Source organism: Chrysochloris asiatica, unplaced genomic scaffold (assembly GCF_000296735.1).
Source record: "Chrysochloris asiatica unplaced genomic scaffold, ChrAsi1.0 scaffold00113, whole genome shotgun sequence".
Classification (NCBI taxonomy): domain Eukaryota; kingdom Metazoa; phylum Chordata; class Mammalia; order Afrosoricida; family Chrysochloridae; genus Chrysochloris; species Chrysochloris asiatica.
The window spans coordinates 2,611,967-2,624,647 of record NW_006408631.1 but is presented as its reverse complement, the minus strand read 5'-3'; the positions used below and the strand labels follow the sequence as shown (position 1 = coordinate 2,624,647).

The window sequence follows — 12,681 nt, the reverse complement described above, 5'->3', positions numbered from 1 at the left end:
TGGACCTTAGAGTTCAAATGACTTTGCAGTCTGGCACATTAACCCAGTGTCACACCAGGCCTCCTAGGTATTAATTAATTATAAATTACTGTCATTATGTTTCTTTTTTTTGTGGTGCTGTTGGTTTCTTTGTTCTGCATGTCTTCCTGTGCTTAGTTCATGTTTTCTGTGTTCTTTCTTATCAGTTTCTTCATAATTTTAATGTTCCCATGTTCTTCTTGGGTTTTATTTTTCTTGGCATGTTGTAAAGTATTAATTTTCTTTGAGGTTACCTTATATTCTATTAATTTTTCCCTCCATTTAAGACAGTCTATTTTATCCTGTAGTGTACCTGACCTTCTCACCACCTGGATCTCTGTTATTATGTGTTTACCTTCTTTCATATTGTAACTGTTTTGGCCATAGGCTGGCCTCCCAGATCCTGTGAATTTGTTCCTATAATTTTGTTCTGTTCTTGACTCTTCCATTTATCAATTAAGTTCCTGATGGTGCTGCCACGTATGTTATGTTATGGCACCTTGCCTTGAACCTATAAAATGAAGTAGCCAGTTACCATCAAGTGAACTCATGTGTGTCAGAATATAACTGGGCTACATAAACTTTTAAATGCCTGATATTTTAGAAATAAATCATCAGGATGATTTTGTGTGGAAAGTTTGCCCTACTTGGAGACTCCGAAACCAAACCAAACCAAACCCACTTAATCCATGGAGTTGATTTCAACTCATAGTGACCTTATATGATAAAGTAGAACTTTCTGGTAGGCTTTCTGAGGCTATAATTTTTACAGAAGACTGTAGAAGAATTGATGCATTTAAATTATGGTGTTGAGAGGAATATTAGAAGTGTCATGTATTGCCAGAAGAACAAACAAATCTGTGTCGGAAGAAGCACAACCAGAGTGCTCCTTTGAAGCCAGGATGGCAAGATTTCATCTCTCATACTTTAGACATACGGACATCATGCTTGGTAAAATGGACGGTCAGTGAAAAAGAGGACCCCCAATGAGCTGAACAGACACAGTGGCAAAAACATTGGGCTCAAGTGCAACAATTGTGAGGATGGTGCAGAACTGGACGGTGTTTCATTCTGTTGTACATATGGCCACTATGAGTCAGAACCAACTCAATGGCACCTAACAAAAAACAACAACAATCCTTATAGAAGCAGATTACCTAATTTTTGTCCTACATAGTGGCTCTTGGGTTTGAACTGCCAATCTTTTGGTTAGGAGTTCAATGCTAAGCCAATTGTGCCACCAGGGCTCCTTGATGAGTAATTATTGGAGATCTGGCTGATGTGTCTGGTATGTAAGAAGTTTCAATTAAGGAAATAATTGTCAGTGGTTGTGAGTACAGTCTGAATGTTAATTATAAAGCTAAACTATCCTTTCAATAATTATATTCTAGTTCTGGACATGTGGCTAGTATGAGAAAAACTATTCTGAATTGGTCTTCAGAGTTTCGTTGGTGGGGGTTCTCTTAGGATCCATTTCCTCCAAGGAAGCAGACATCTGGAAGTTTCTTCTATTCAGCCAAGCCTCAAGTATTTCCAATTTGGCTTCTCTATTTTACTTTCTTTGTTATTTCAAAAGCTGTGCCCATGCAAATGTGGGCCCATGTTAATTTTCGTGACTGTTTCAATTTGTCAGAATAAAATAAATTACTCTCCAAACCCACATTAAAAAATTTTCTGATAAATAGCAAACTTTTGCCCTAACAATCCCTCTTTTATTCACAAATGATAGGCACAGAAAGTGGTTTGCCATCTGTACACTCGCATGTTTAAAATTCTTCCTATATAAGCAGATTCTTTTCTGTTTTCAGTGAATCCGGTTTTGCCTGGCTGTGTAATTGAATGCTTCCTGGCCTCTGTTGTCTGTGGTTTCCAATAGAATATAAATCGTACTTTCTTAGTGGATTCAAAAGAAAGTATTTGGTTCAGACTTTACATGCAAGAAATTAAATCAGTCAGAAAATTGGAAAAAACAAATGTTTTTTTGAGCAACATCATAAAGTATTTGAAAAGATTGATAAAAAGCATACTTAATTGTTCTGAAATTTTTAGAAATGATAAATTGGATTTCTTTTCAATCACAATAAGAATAATGTTTCTTTTCAATTTACAAAATATTTGAAGCAGTTCTTACAAAGACATTCTTGCTGTGGGAACAGTGTGAGTAGAGACAAACAACCAGGCACTGCAGCAGGCTGCCTCAAGTTGAAATCTCAGCTTAACTTCTTTCCTGGGTCACCTGATTGTTGTTTTTAAGTGTCATTGAGTCGATTCCGACTCATACTGACCCTGTTTAGGTTTCTGAGGAGTCACTGGTGGGTTTGAACCACCGACCTTGCATTTAGCAATCCACTGCTTATCCTTGAGTGCCACACTAAGACTTTTTTGGCAAGTTATTTACCTTTTTGGCATCTCATGTTTCCTCAGCTATAGAATGGAATTGATAATATAAGCACCATGAGCTGTGTGAGAATGAAATGTGTTAATACATGCAAAGTGTTTACAAGAGTTCCTGGGACACAGGAAGCTCTATGTAAGTGTTACTGCTATTATTAATTGCTGAGGTTTTCTGATGAACTTGATTAAGAGGAGATTAATGTTTTCTTAACAGCCCTACTTTCAATAAATTAAGATGGATATTTATCAGCTATCCAGTGCTTACTGTGGACTATGTACTATTGCATGTAATTCCCATGCAATCTTGAGATGCATGTTTTTGCGCCATTTTTGTCTCTGTGTACACTGAGGCTCAGGGTGTTAAGCACAGTGTTCAATGGTACTCCTGTAGGAAGGGCCAGAGAAGAACTGGGATTCACACCAGCTCCATCTGACTCTACGTCCTCAAATCCTTCCACACTACCATGAAGACTCTAAGACAAGCATGAGAAGACAGGGTGTTGGGGCAAGTTAGGAAGTCTGTGGTCTGTTCCTAACCAGTTCCATCATTGTGAATCCATATGGCTGACATTAATTACAAAGAATTCCAAATACCAAGTAGTATAGTGACCAAGACCCAGCCAGACTTGAAGAGTAAGTGGCAGTTGGAATTAAGTGGCAGTTGGAATTATGTGATGCTTCAACCTCAAAAACACCTCATGGAATCTAGAGATTATAGAATAGGAGGACATCTTGAAAACTAAATATTGCATCCCCTTTATAGTTAAGCTGATGACAAAGAGGTTTAGCTGTTCTAGTGACTTGCCCAACGTCACACAGTAAGTGACTGAGTGGAGTTTGGAGCCCAGGCCTTTGCCTGTTGTTTCAGGTTCTCCCCACTGTCCATGACACTTCCAATGGTGCTGATTTCCAGCTGCCCACTGAAGAGCATTCATCCAAGTAGTAGGAAGGAAGCAAAAAAAAAAAAATCACAGGACAAAACAAATTCAGGGGGAAATGATCAGAATAAGATTATTGAAAACAAGGGAACATATTAAACAAGACTTGAAACCACCACTTCTTATATCAAGAGTCACTACCTAAAGTCTTTATGACTATGCAGAAATGAATAAATTCATCATTATTGAAGCTCTTCTTTGGAGAATATTTGTAAAATTGACATAGGATGTGTAGAATGTGGCATGATAATGATATTTGGTCTAATAATGACTTTTAGAAGCATCTTCTTTAGTAAATGTCAGTGGTTTCTCTTTATCAATAATATGAGAATTAAAACTATATCTTTATCTGGAGTCCTGGTGTGGCGCTGGACTGCAATGTTGGTTTAAACTACAAGGTCGGTGGTTCAAGCTCACCAGCCACTCTTTGGAAATTCTGTACAGGGTCGCTATGGGTCAGAACTGACTTGACGGCACTTAACAACATCAACAATATACCTTTATCTACATCTATACCTGTGTACTTAAAATACAGTGTTGGTGAAAAATATTAAAAAATATCATGGGCTGCCAGAAGAGCAAACTAATCTGTGCTGGAAGAAGTACAGCCAGAATGCTCCTTAGAGGTGAGAATGGTGAGACTTTGTCTCTGGTACTTTGGACATGTTATCAGGAGAAGGATGGTATGCTTGGTAAAATGGAGGGTCAACTAAAAAGAGGAAGATCCTCATGCAGGTGGATTGACACAGTGGCAGCAATAATGGACTCATACATAACAATCATTGTGAGAATGGCACAAGATCGGGTACTCTTTCATTCTGTTGTGCATAGGGTTGCTGTGAGTAGGAACCATAGCGACAGCACCTAACAACAATACCTGTGGGTCACAGTTAAACTGGAAATGTTACAGTGAGCAAGGATGTCCATTCCAAATCTAATTTCTTCAGTTTAATTAGTATCCAGCCTGTTAGCACAAAGTTAAGAATGAACATTCTCACAGCCCACTGTTATCTAACTCCTGGGCTCCTGACACCAACCGCTCCATTAATGCCAGGAAGGGTGAGCACAGCTGGGGTAAGACATCAAACTGGCTGGCTTCCAGAGTGCCCATGAAGCCTCAGATCTGAAGAGGTTTACACTGTGAGAATTCTGCTCTCTGGTCTTTGATCCTGTTTGGGACACAGACTAAAGGATGGACACTTGTCTACATACAGCAATGCAGATGTGTATGTGGGGCATTTATCCACTCCTTTGAAGTGTCCAGCCCAAGCTAAACTAGAACCTGCAAGATTTTCTTCTTTTTTAAAGACTCAAGTTTATCCAAGAATTTGGCATCTTCTCTCCCATACCTTCTTCCCAATCTCCTCCCCTCCCTCTCTCGTTCCTTTCTTTGTTTCTTTATTGTCCTCTCTCAATTATTTATAGATTGAGGGCCTGCTCTGCACAAGGCACTCTGCTTAGTCCTGCAGGAGATAAAAAGGTGACTCAGAGGCATGCTACATGTTTTATTCTGATAACCTGGTACCTGTTCTGATTTTAATTTTGCTTTCAGGTATTGCCCTGCTAGTTCTCAGTGAACCCCAAAGCCACTCCCCCAACCTCACCACTCTCCCTCCACCCTGTAGGATTGGCAGTATTTTTACCTTAGTTCTCAATCACCTTCCCAACACTTCCTCCTCCTCAGCCAGTGCCGGAACTGAAGCGGCTGGTTCCTGACTCTTCTGGTTGTATGACTACCACAGTACTGTCTTCCCTCTCAGGAGGCTTTATTTTCCCCTTTCCTTAGCTGTGCCTTCTGATTCCTCCCACTTCTTCCTTTTTCGCTTTTACTCCTTTCCTGATTCACACTGATCATCTCTGATGAGCAGTTCTGTTGTGAAAAAATACAAGTCATAATGATTTGCTTCATCTCTGTCCACTGTTGTTCATTCCAGGGTAAGCTATGCTTCAAGAGCCCTTGACTTGGAGCTGAAACTTTGAGGGCACAAAGAAAGCATCGTAAGTGCTTCCCCTTTCTATATCTTTATCTCATTCTGGTTATATCCCAACCATTGAGGATCGTTGCTGTTATTGTTAAGTGCTCTTGAGTCGGTTCTAACCCATAGCAAGCCTGTATAAGGTGAGCTTGAACCACCCACCTTGTGGTTCAAACTGACTTTGCAGTCCAGCGCATTAACCCACAGCACCACACTGGGTCTCCAACCATTGAGGACAGTGCTTTATTTATTTATTTTTTTTAATTAATTGGGAGTGGGAAGAGTGCAAATATTAAAATATGAGATTCCACAGTGTGATTTAAACCTTATCTGCTGGTTATAAAATGTCTGGAATAGAATTCTAAACAGGCACCTGCTCAGTTTGGTACATCTTAATTGGTTGGGAAGAAGTGGTCAGACCAGCCCTTTTCTTTTTCTTTTTTCTTTTTTTTATCGTATAGACACAGCTGGAGTTCATGGTCTTCCTACATCTGCCTCCCTTCTCTTTTGCTAATCAAATCCAACCCATTCTTCATGGCTCAACCCAAGTCCCATCTCCCTATTAGGTCTGCCTGCCCTGTGAGTACATTAGGGCCCACCCTCTGTGTAACCCACCTTTGTACCCTAGTACCAAGCACAGAGTCAGGTTAACTACGTATATGGAATGAATCAAAATAAAGAATTTTTTCCAGTTTCCTGAAATTCCTCCTCTGTTTAATGCTAGTGCACTTAGTATATTTACCAACTATTTGGATACATTCCAGTATTGTTAACTAGCCGCTTTAAGATTGAACGCTTTGTCCTTCCCACCTGGATTGTCAGTTCTTTGAGGAGAAGGACAATCCTTCCCTTTTCTCCTTATTTATCTCTACTACAGATATTGCTCACAAATATTGGTGATTAAATGCTGTTTCGTTTGGCTTGATAGGAGTGTCTAATGGGAAATACTTTGAGAAAATGGATTTTGCACAAGCTATGATTTAATTGTATAGATTCTTGGTATGGCACTGTAGGATAAACACTGGGCTGCAAATCACAAAGTCGGTGGTTCAAACCCACCAGCTGCTCCTCAGAAACCCTGTACAGGGTCACTATGAGTTGGAATCTAGTCAATGGCACTTAACAACAAATCTATGAGAGTGCCTTCGCCTCCATGCATTTCAAACATAGGTGTAACATTTTTATCAGCAGTTGGAGCTTAATCTGATTCAACCACAGTTACTATACCTACCTGTGCAGAACCAGGGAAGGTTCCCTCCCTAGTGTGGGTTCAGAGTGGCCAGGGATGTCTAGCTCTTTCACCTGGCGGTAGTGCTTGCCCTCACCAGTCAGCTGCAGATGGACAGTGGTCAGTGTGTGCAGGTCCAGCCACCTGTCTAGACCTCTCTGAGATCTGATGTGAACCTGCTTCCCACCTGGTGCTGCCGCATTCTGAGCAGTGTGACTTTCTGCACATTCCCCCACCCCATTCCTGTCCACACTCTGGCAGACTGAATAAATTTGCAGCAAGTTGCAGACTAGACTCTAAAAAGTCCACTGTGGCTTTTCAGGAAACTTCAAACTTATCTCCTTAAGAAATAATGAGCAATGGGAAATGAACGCAGACAAGGTTAATAATAGGAATTTCAACCTGTATTTTACCAAGCCAGTCAAAGAATTCATGTGCTAATTCACTGGCATGCTCCGTGGTAGACATACTCCCACTCTACCTCCCCCTTTCCTCCGTTCCAACTGCTGTGTTGCGGGATTTGGTCCGAGTCTGGGCAGAGCCCCCTCTTTATTGAACAGCTCTTCAGATTCTGTTACAGCAAGCAAGTCTGGTGAAAGGGGTCCTTGCCTTCCCAACGCACACAAAGACAAGGAGCTCCTTAAAGGGACCCGCGAGCGCCTCTGTGCTACTGCAAAACCATATCAGTGCGGGCTCCACCACCCATCGCCCCATCGCCGGGTTAGAATGAGTAAGAAGGGGTCCTGAGGAGCCCCCACATCCTCTCGGAGTGGGGCAGGGAGGGAACTGATAGCCCGAGTGGATGGAGACCATCAGTCCCCGGGGATCATCGGTTTGTGATTAGCTGCTTTGAGGGATGCTCTGCGCCCGTTCAGCCTTCAGCCTGTGGTCCAGAGGGTGCTCAGGCACATCTTGCGGTATGCCTGCGTGGATTTGAGCCATCGCCCAGAGGCGAGTCCGCATTCAGACAGGGCGGACAGGTTCGGCAGGACTGCATGCAGTCATCATGAATGCTCAGCTCTAGACTTCAGCAAAAGCTTCCCGGCTACATGGATCAGTCTGTGTAATCGGCAGAGATTACTGCCCAGGAAGATTTGCCAGCCTGATCCAAACCCCGGCTGCTGTGCCAACTTCAGGGCTGACTGTTTACTTCTCTGGGTCCCCGGGAACTCTGTCCTGCCACTTTGCGGGCTCTGAAGTCAGCCGCGAGGACTCCGCTGACGGCATCCACAGCAAAGAGGAGCAAGGAGGGGTTAAAATACGAGCAGAAACCCCCCAACTGCTCAACCTCTCGTGACTGCCTGTGTGCTGGGGTTCTGAGAGGGACCGTGCGCTGCCCAGGGAAGCAATGCAAGTCTCTATAGCCTGCACAGAGCACAATTTGAAGAGTCGGAATGGTGAGGACCGACTTCTGAGCAAGCAGAGCTCCACCGCCCCCAATGTGGTGAACGCAGCTCGGGCCAAATTCCGCACGGTCGCTATCATCGCGCGCAGCCTGGGGACCTTCACCCCTCAGCACCACATTTCTCTCAAAGAGTCCACGGCAAAGCAGACTGGCATGAAATATAGGTATGAACCTCAGATTTCCTCTTTCCGATTCCCATGTCCTAGATAGGGACCTTGGACACACTTCTTCACTTATGAAAGTGACTTATTTATTGGTGGGTTGCTTAATTTAGAATTCTCAAGTGTTTCTAAAATAGCTCCTTAAGAAGGTGGAAAACCCCAAGGCTCTGTTGTGTATGTGTATTCAAGATTTTTAAAAAGTGTGGCCCATTTTGTATATTCTAAAGTGTCAGGAACACCTTAGGAACTGTGCCCACAACTGCCAGAAGCTGGTATTTAGATCAGGATAGTTTTTCAATAGCAAATGTCCAGACTGTAGTTTCTGTGATTATACTATCAAAAAGAGTTTCAGATTTGTATTGCACTCTTATTTATCATTTGAAAGCCCGAAATAATGAATACTATTCAAAGCCTTTAAGCAAGTGTGGTTGCAAGAAGAAATACCTATGATGGTAAATTGGATGGAACATTGTCATATTTTAAATATAAATTACTGCTTGAAATAAGATGTAGATCTTATTATGAAATATGGAGCAAAAGTCAATTGTTGTAATGCTACTAGTTGCCTCATAAATTATAAAACTCTTTCTACTATGTTGTTTTCCATAGTTAAAAACATTCCTGTCACTAGCTAATGCTCTCTTTAGTAGGGGATCACTTAAATTTGATAAGGAGAAAATGTCAATATTCAATTTGTGGCTCCTTGCCTCTTCATTGTATCTCCCTGGTATCAAATCTTCCTTACTCTGTTTCTTTAAAACTTCTGTGCTTCTTCTTTCTAAAAGTGTTAAAGGATGTAGAAGGGAAAAGCTAACGATACATCTTCCAAAGGCTTTGGTTGCCCTCTTTGCAACTATGGTTTTGTCATTTATTAACATTTAACTACCTGTTGTCTTTGTTAAGGATCAAGTTTTAGGATAGCAGAAACTTAATGCAATTAAAATTATGTACACCTCAGAGTTTGTATTGACCATGTGGGGTTTCTGAAGAAAGCATTTGAATCTCTTTTTATTAAAGTTGCCCTTGAAAAAAAAGTTTCTTTGCAGACTCATGGGGAGAATCCCTATTACAAAACAGTTCAGCACTATTGTTTTGTTGTATCTTTGAGCCAATAAGAAAGAAAGCCCTTGATTGGGGAAAAACAGAACAAACATACAGCTCTAAATGTAATACAAATTCAAACAGCCTGCCTCCAGTCAACGCACTGGAGATCAACAGTGTGTGTACTTCTGTTTTTCTTGCTGGTCCTGTGGATGGAGATTGGGGCCACATAGTAACAGCTCTCTAAATGAGACTGCAGTCTTGAAGTGCATTGGCATTTTTCTACTGCTGGTGCTGTGGCACACACCCAGCTCCTGCCCTGTGGGCACTGCATTGCTCTCTGCAGGCTATGGAGGAGAGCTGCTGCCTGAACAGAGCCCCCAGGAAAGAGATACTGCAGGTTTGAGGCAGACCACAAAGGTGGTTGGAATTGTGGCCTACAGCATTTTTAGCAACACATTGATATTTGTCTCTGGAAACTAGGAATAAAAAGGATCCCTCATTTTGGGGGCTAGAATTTCATAGTTTCTTGTGGTTCATTGTGTTGTAAGAGTTTGGTCTTAGGAGGGCTTTCAGAAGTCAGATTTCCTTTGACTAAGAGCTCAATTCAGATGGGAACTGATTCTATATATTAAAAAAATTTTTTTTTTTTACAGTTTGGATCACTAGAAAGATTCACTTAGGCATCATTCATTACTGGCAAATAAGAACAGCTCTTTTCTGACAAAAGTTTACCATCTGGGGTCTTATATATACTTTGAGTTATTTGGTGTTTGTGGTAATGTAACAAGATTCCTCTTTCCTAGTATCCCTCTTGTTTAGCCGTACTCCCTCTCTGAAAGGCAGGCGAGTTTGTGTGCAACCCGCCTCCCCGCCCCGCTCTCTTTAAAATGATACTCAGAGTCATCTTAATGAAAGAGATGATGAGAGTGTGCCAAATGCACACTAAAACAGTTTTAAGTTGGAGAGAGAGAAACTATACACTTCACAAAATTATAGAAATATTTTTATTACCCAAATTATTCTTTTCTTTGGCATTGATGTCACTAAAATAAAATGTGACTATATGAACTATTTATTAATGACAGGAAATACCAAAAATTAAAAAAAAATTAATACCACTGGATGGGGGAAATAATTGGTGTGAACAAAACATCTAGAAAATGTCTAGTGAAATTACAATGCAAAGTTAGGAGTTAATGAGGACTATAATAACTTTCCTACCCTGGAAAATAGTTTCCATAGAAAATCTGAACTCCTAGAAGATTTGACTACCTGAAATTATATGTAATGTCTTTTTGTGTGTTTTTCTGAGGAGAGGGTTCATAGCTATTATCAGAATCCCCAAAGTGTCTACCACTTAAAAATTGTCAAAAACCAGTAATATAGATTGAAGAAACATTCATATAGTCAACAAATATCAGTTACTCCGAAATCCTACTAGAACTGGGTTCACAAGATCCAGAAGCCAAACAAGATTTGGAATTTACATTCAAGTTGAGGAAACAGACCATAAACAAGAAAACAAATAAACAATAAAATTATCTACTATGAAACAGTCTTATAAAGGTTATGATTTGGGGATTAATAGTCATGCCTGGGTCAACTTAGTTTATCCATTTTGAGGCTACCATTTTTGCTTCAGCTTTAGTTCCAGGTTTAAAGTAACATCCTGGGGTTTGAGTACCCACTTTGCTATCCCAAGGACTTCTTTCAGGTTCCAACTCTGTTGTAGAGTTCTTAGGTTACCTAAGAGCTGGGTGTTGTTGTTAAGTGCCATCAACTCGGTTCTGACTAGACCCACTTAAAACCCATGTAATGTAGTACAATGTCTTTTACTCATATAATACCTTATGATATTTAAAACCCACCTAAAATCATAATTCAAGATGAATTTGGGGGTCTTAGAATGAATTAATATACAATTGTGCAAAACATTTAAATTCCAAAAGAGTAAAATGTTAAAAGTTGTCCTTTATATTGTGCAAGACACTCGCAAAAAACTATTGTTTCAAGGTCAACATTTTAAAACAAACAACAGAACACTAGAGTAATACTGTTCATCAGGGCCAAAGAACAAGATTCCATCACTTGTTTATCCTGGGGACTACACTGTATTATAGAGTCCTGGTATGGTGCTATAGTATAAGCATTGGACTGCAAGGTCTATTTGAACTGTAGGTTGATGGTTCAAACTCACCAGCTGTTACTTGGAGACCCTATGCAGGATCTCTATGAGTTGGGCACTTAACAACAACAACAACAAAATACTGCATGTGGAATCCTGGTGTAGCTCTGTAGGATAAGCACTAGACTGCTAACCACAAGGTTGGTTGTTTAAACACACCATAGTAAACCCTATAGAGGGTCACTGACTCTGAACTGACTTGAAGTCACTTAATATATTGTATGTAAATGACAAAGCACTACTTTGTTTCTTAGGGTTTTTACTTGTTAGAGCAAAAGTGCTTCTTTTTTTTCATTTTTCTCGGGTTTCTAATCTCAGAGTTGATGACATCATATTAGAATTTGACATAGCCTGCAGCCTACATTGCATGCATTATGAATGTAAGTACATACATGAACCTTTCATCCTAAGAAATTCATATTGCTTAGAAGAGTAGACCAGCCAGTTTTGTTAGTTTATCTTAGTTTAGCTTTTTAAAATGACCTGGGTCCTAGTGTTTACATAGCCTCAGAGCTCTTGGCATTCAGAATTTAGTACACTTAAACCGAAAAAACGACCCATCCCATTTTGAAATGGTCCCTGTAGTTCTAGAGCAATGGAATATTGATGGATCCCATTACATTGAGAACAATTTTATCTTAAAAATATACATTCATGCCAATATAAATCTTGTTATGCTTTGAAATTCTTAAGAGGATCTTTTATAAGAAGCATTGTTGTCTGAACAATGATCCTTAAATCCCTTTTTGAAAAGTTTTTTTGTCTTCCTTTTTTAGGTTAGCCACACTTTGCTATTTTTGTCATCATTATATTTTAACTTTTTTTGAAAGAATTATAGAGTCACAGAAATTTTTTTAAATAAATGTTCATAGAGTTTCTGTGTGCCCCCAATCCAGTTTTATTCATCTTGCATAACTATAGCACAACATCAAAACCAGCAAATAACACTTTTTCAAATGTTACTAGTTACACTTGTATCCATTTGGGGGTGTGTGCTTATGAACTGTTATCACACATAAAGGTTTTTGTATACACAAGCAGATACAGAGCTGTTTCCACCCCACCAGGCTCTCTCATGCTACCACTTTATAGCCATATCTACTCTTTTCTCCAGTCCCAGAATCTTGGCAACAACTAATTTGTTTTCCATCTCTATAGTTTTGCTATTTTGAAAATATTGTATTAATGGAATCATTATAAACTCAGCATAATCCTCAAGAGATCCATTCATTCAAATTGTTGTGTTTATCAATAGTTTATTTATTTTTATTGCCAAGTAGTATTCTATGGTATGGGTATTCTTTTTGTTGTTGTTAAGTGCCATGGAGCCAG

The 12,681-nt window shown here is 40.0% G+C and overlaps 1 protein-coding gene across 5 annotated transcripts in view; it reads left to right on the top strand.

The window, feature by feature from the left end:
- The window catches only part of KCNAB1 (potassium voltage-gated channel, shaker-related subfamily, beta member 1), a 650,886-nt gene that overhangs the window by 267,650 nt on the left and 370,555 nt on the right, over positions 1–12,681 (top strand). Inside the window, exon 1 of one of the 5 annotated variants that reach the window (XM_006867948.1) lies at positions 6,994–8,123. The exons of 3 other annotated variants lie outside the window; for them this stretch is intronic. In XM_006867948.1, the coding sequence (XP_006868010.1) occupies positions 7,903–8,123 (221 nt within the window). In that variant the 5' untranslated portion in view covers positions 6,994–7,902. Of the gene's footprint in view, positions 1–6,993; positions 8,124–12,681 lie in introns of those variants that run through there. One more of the 5 variants, XM_006867950.1, reaches the window with a different exon arrangement.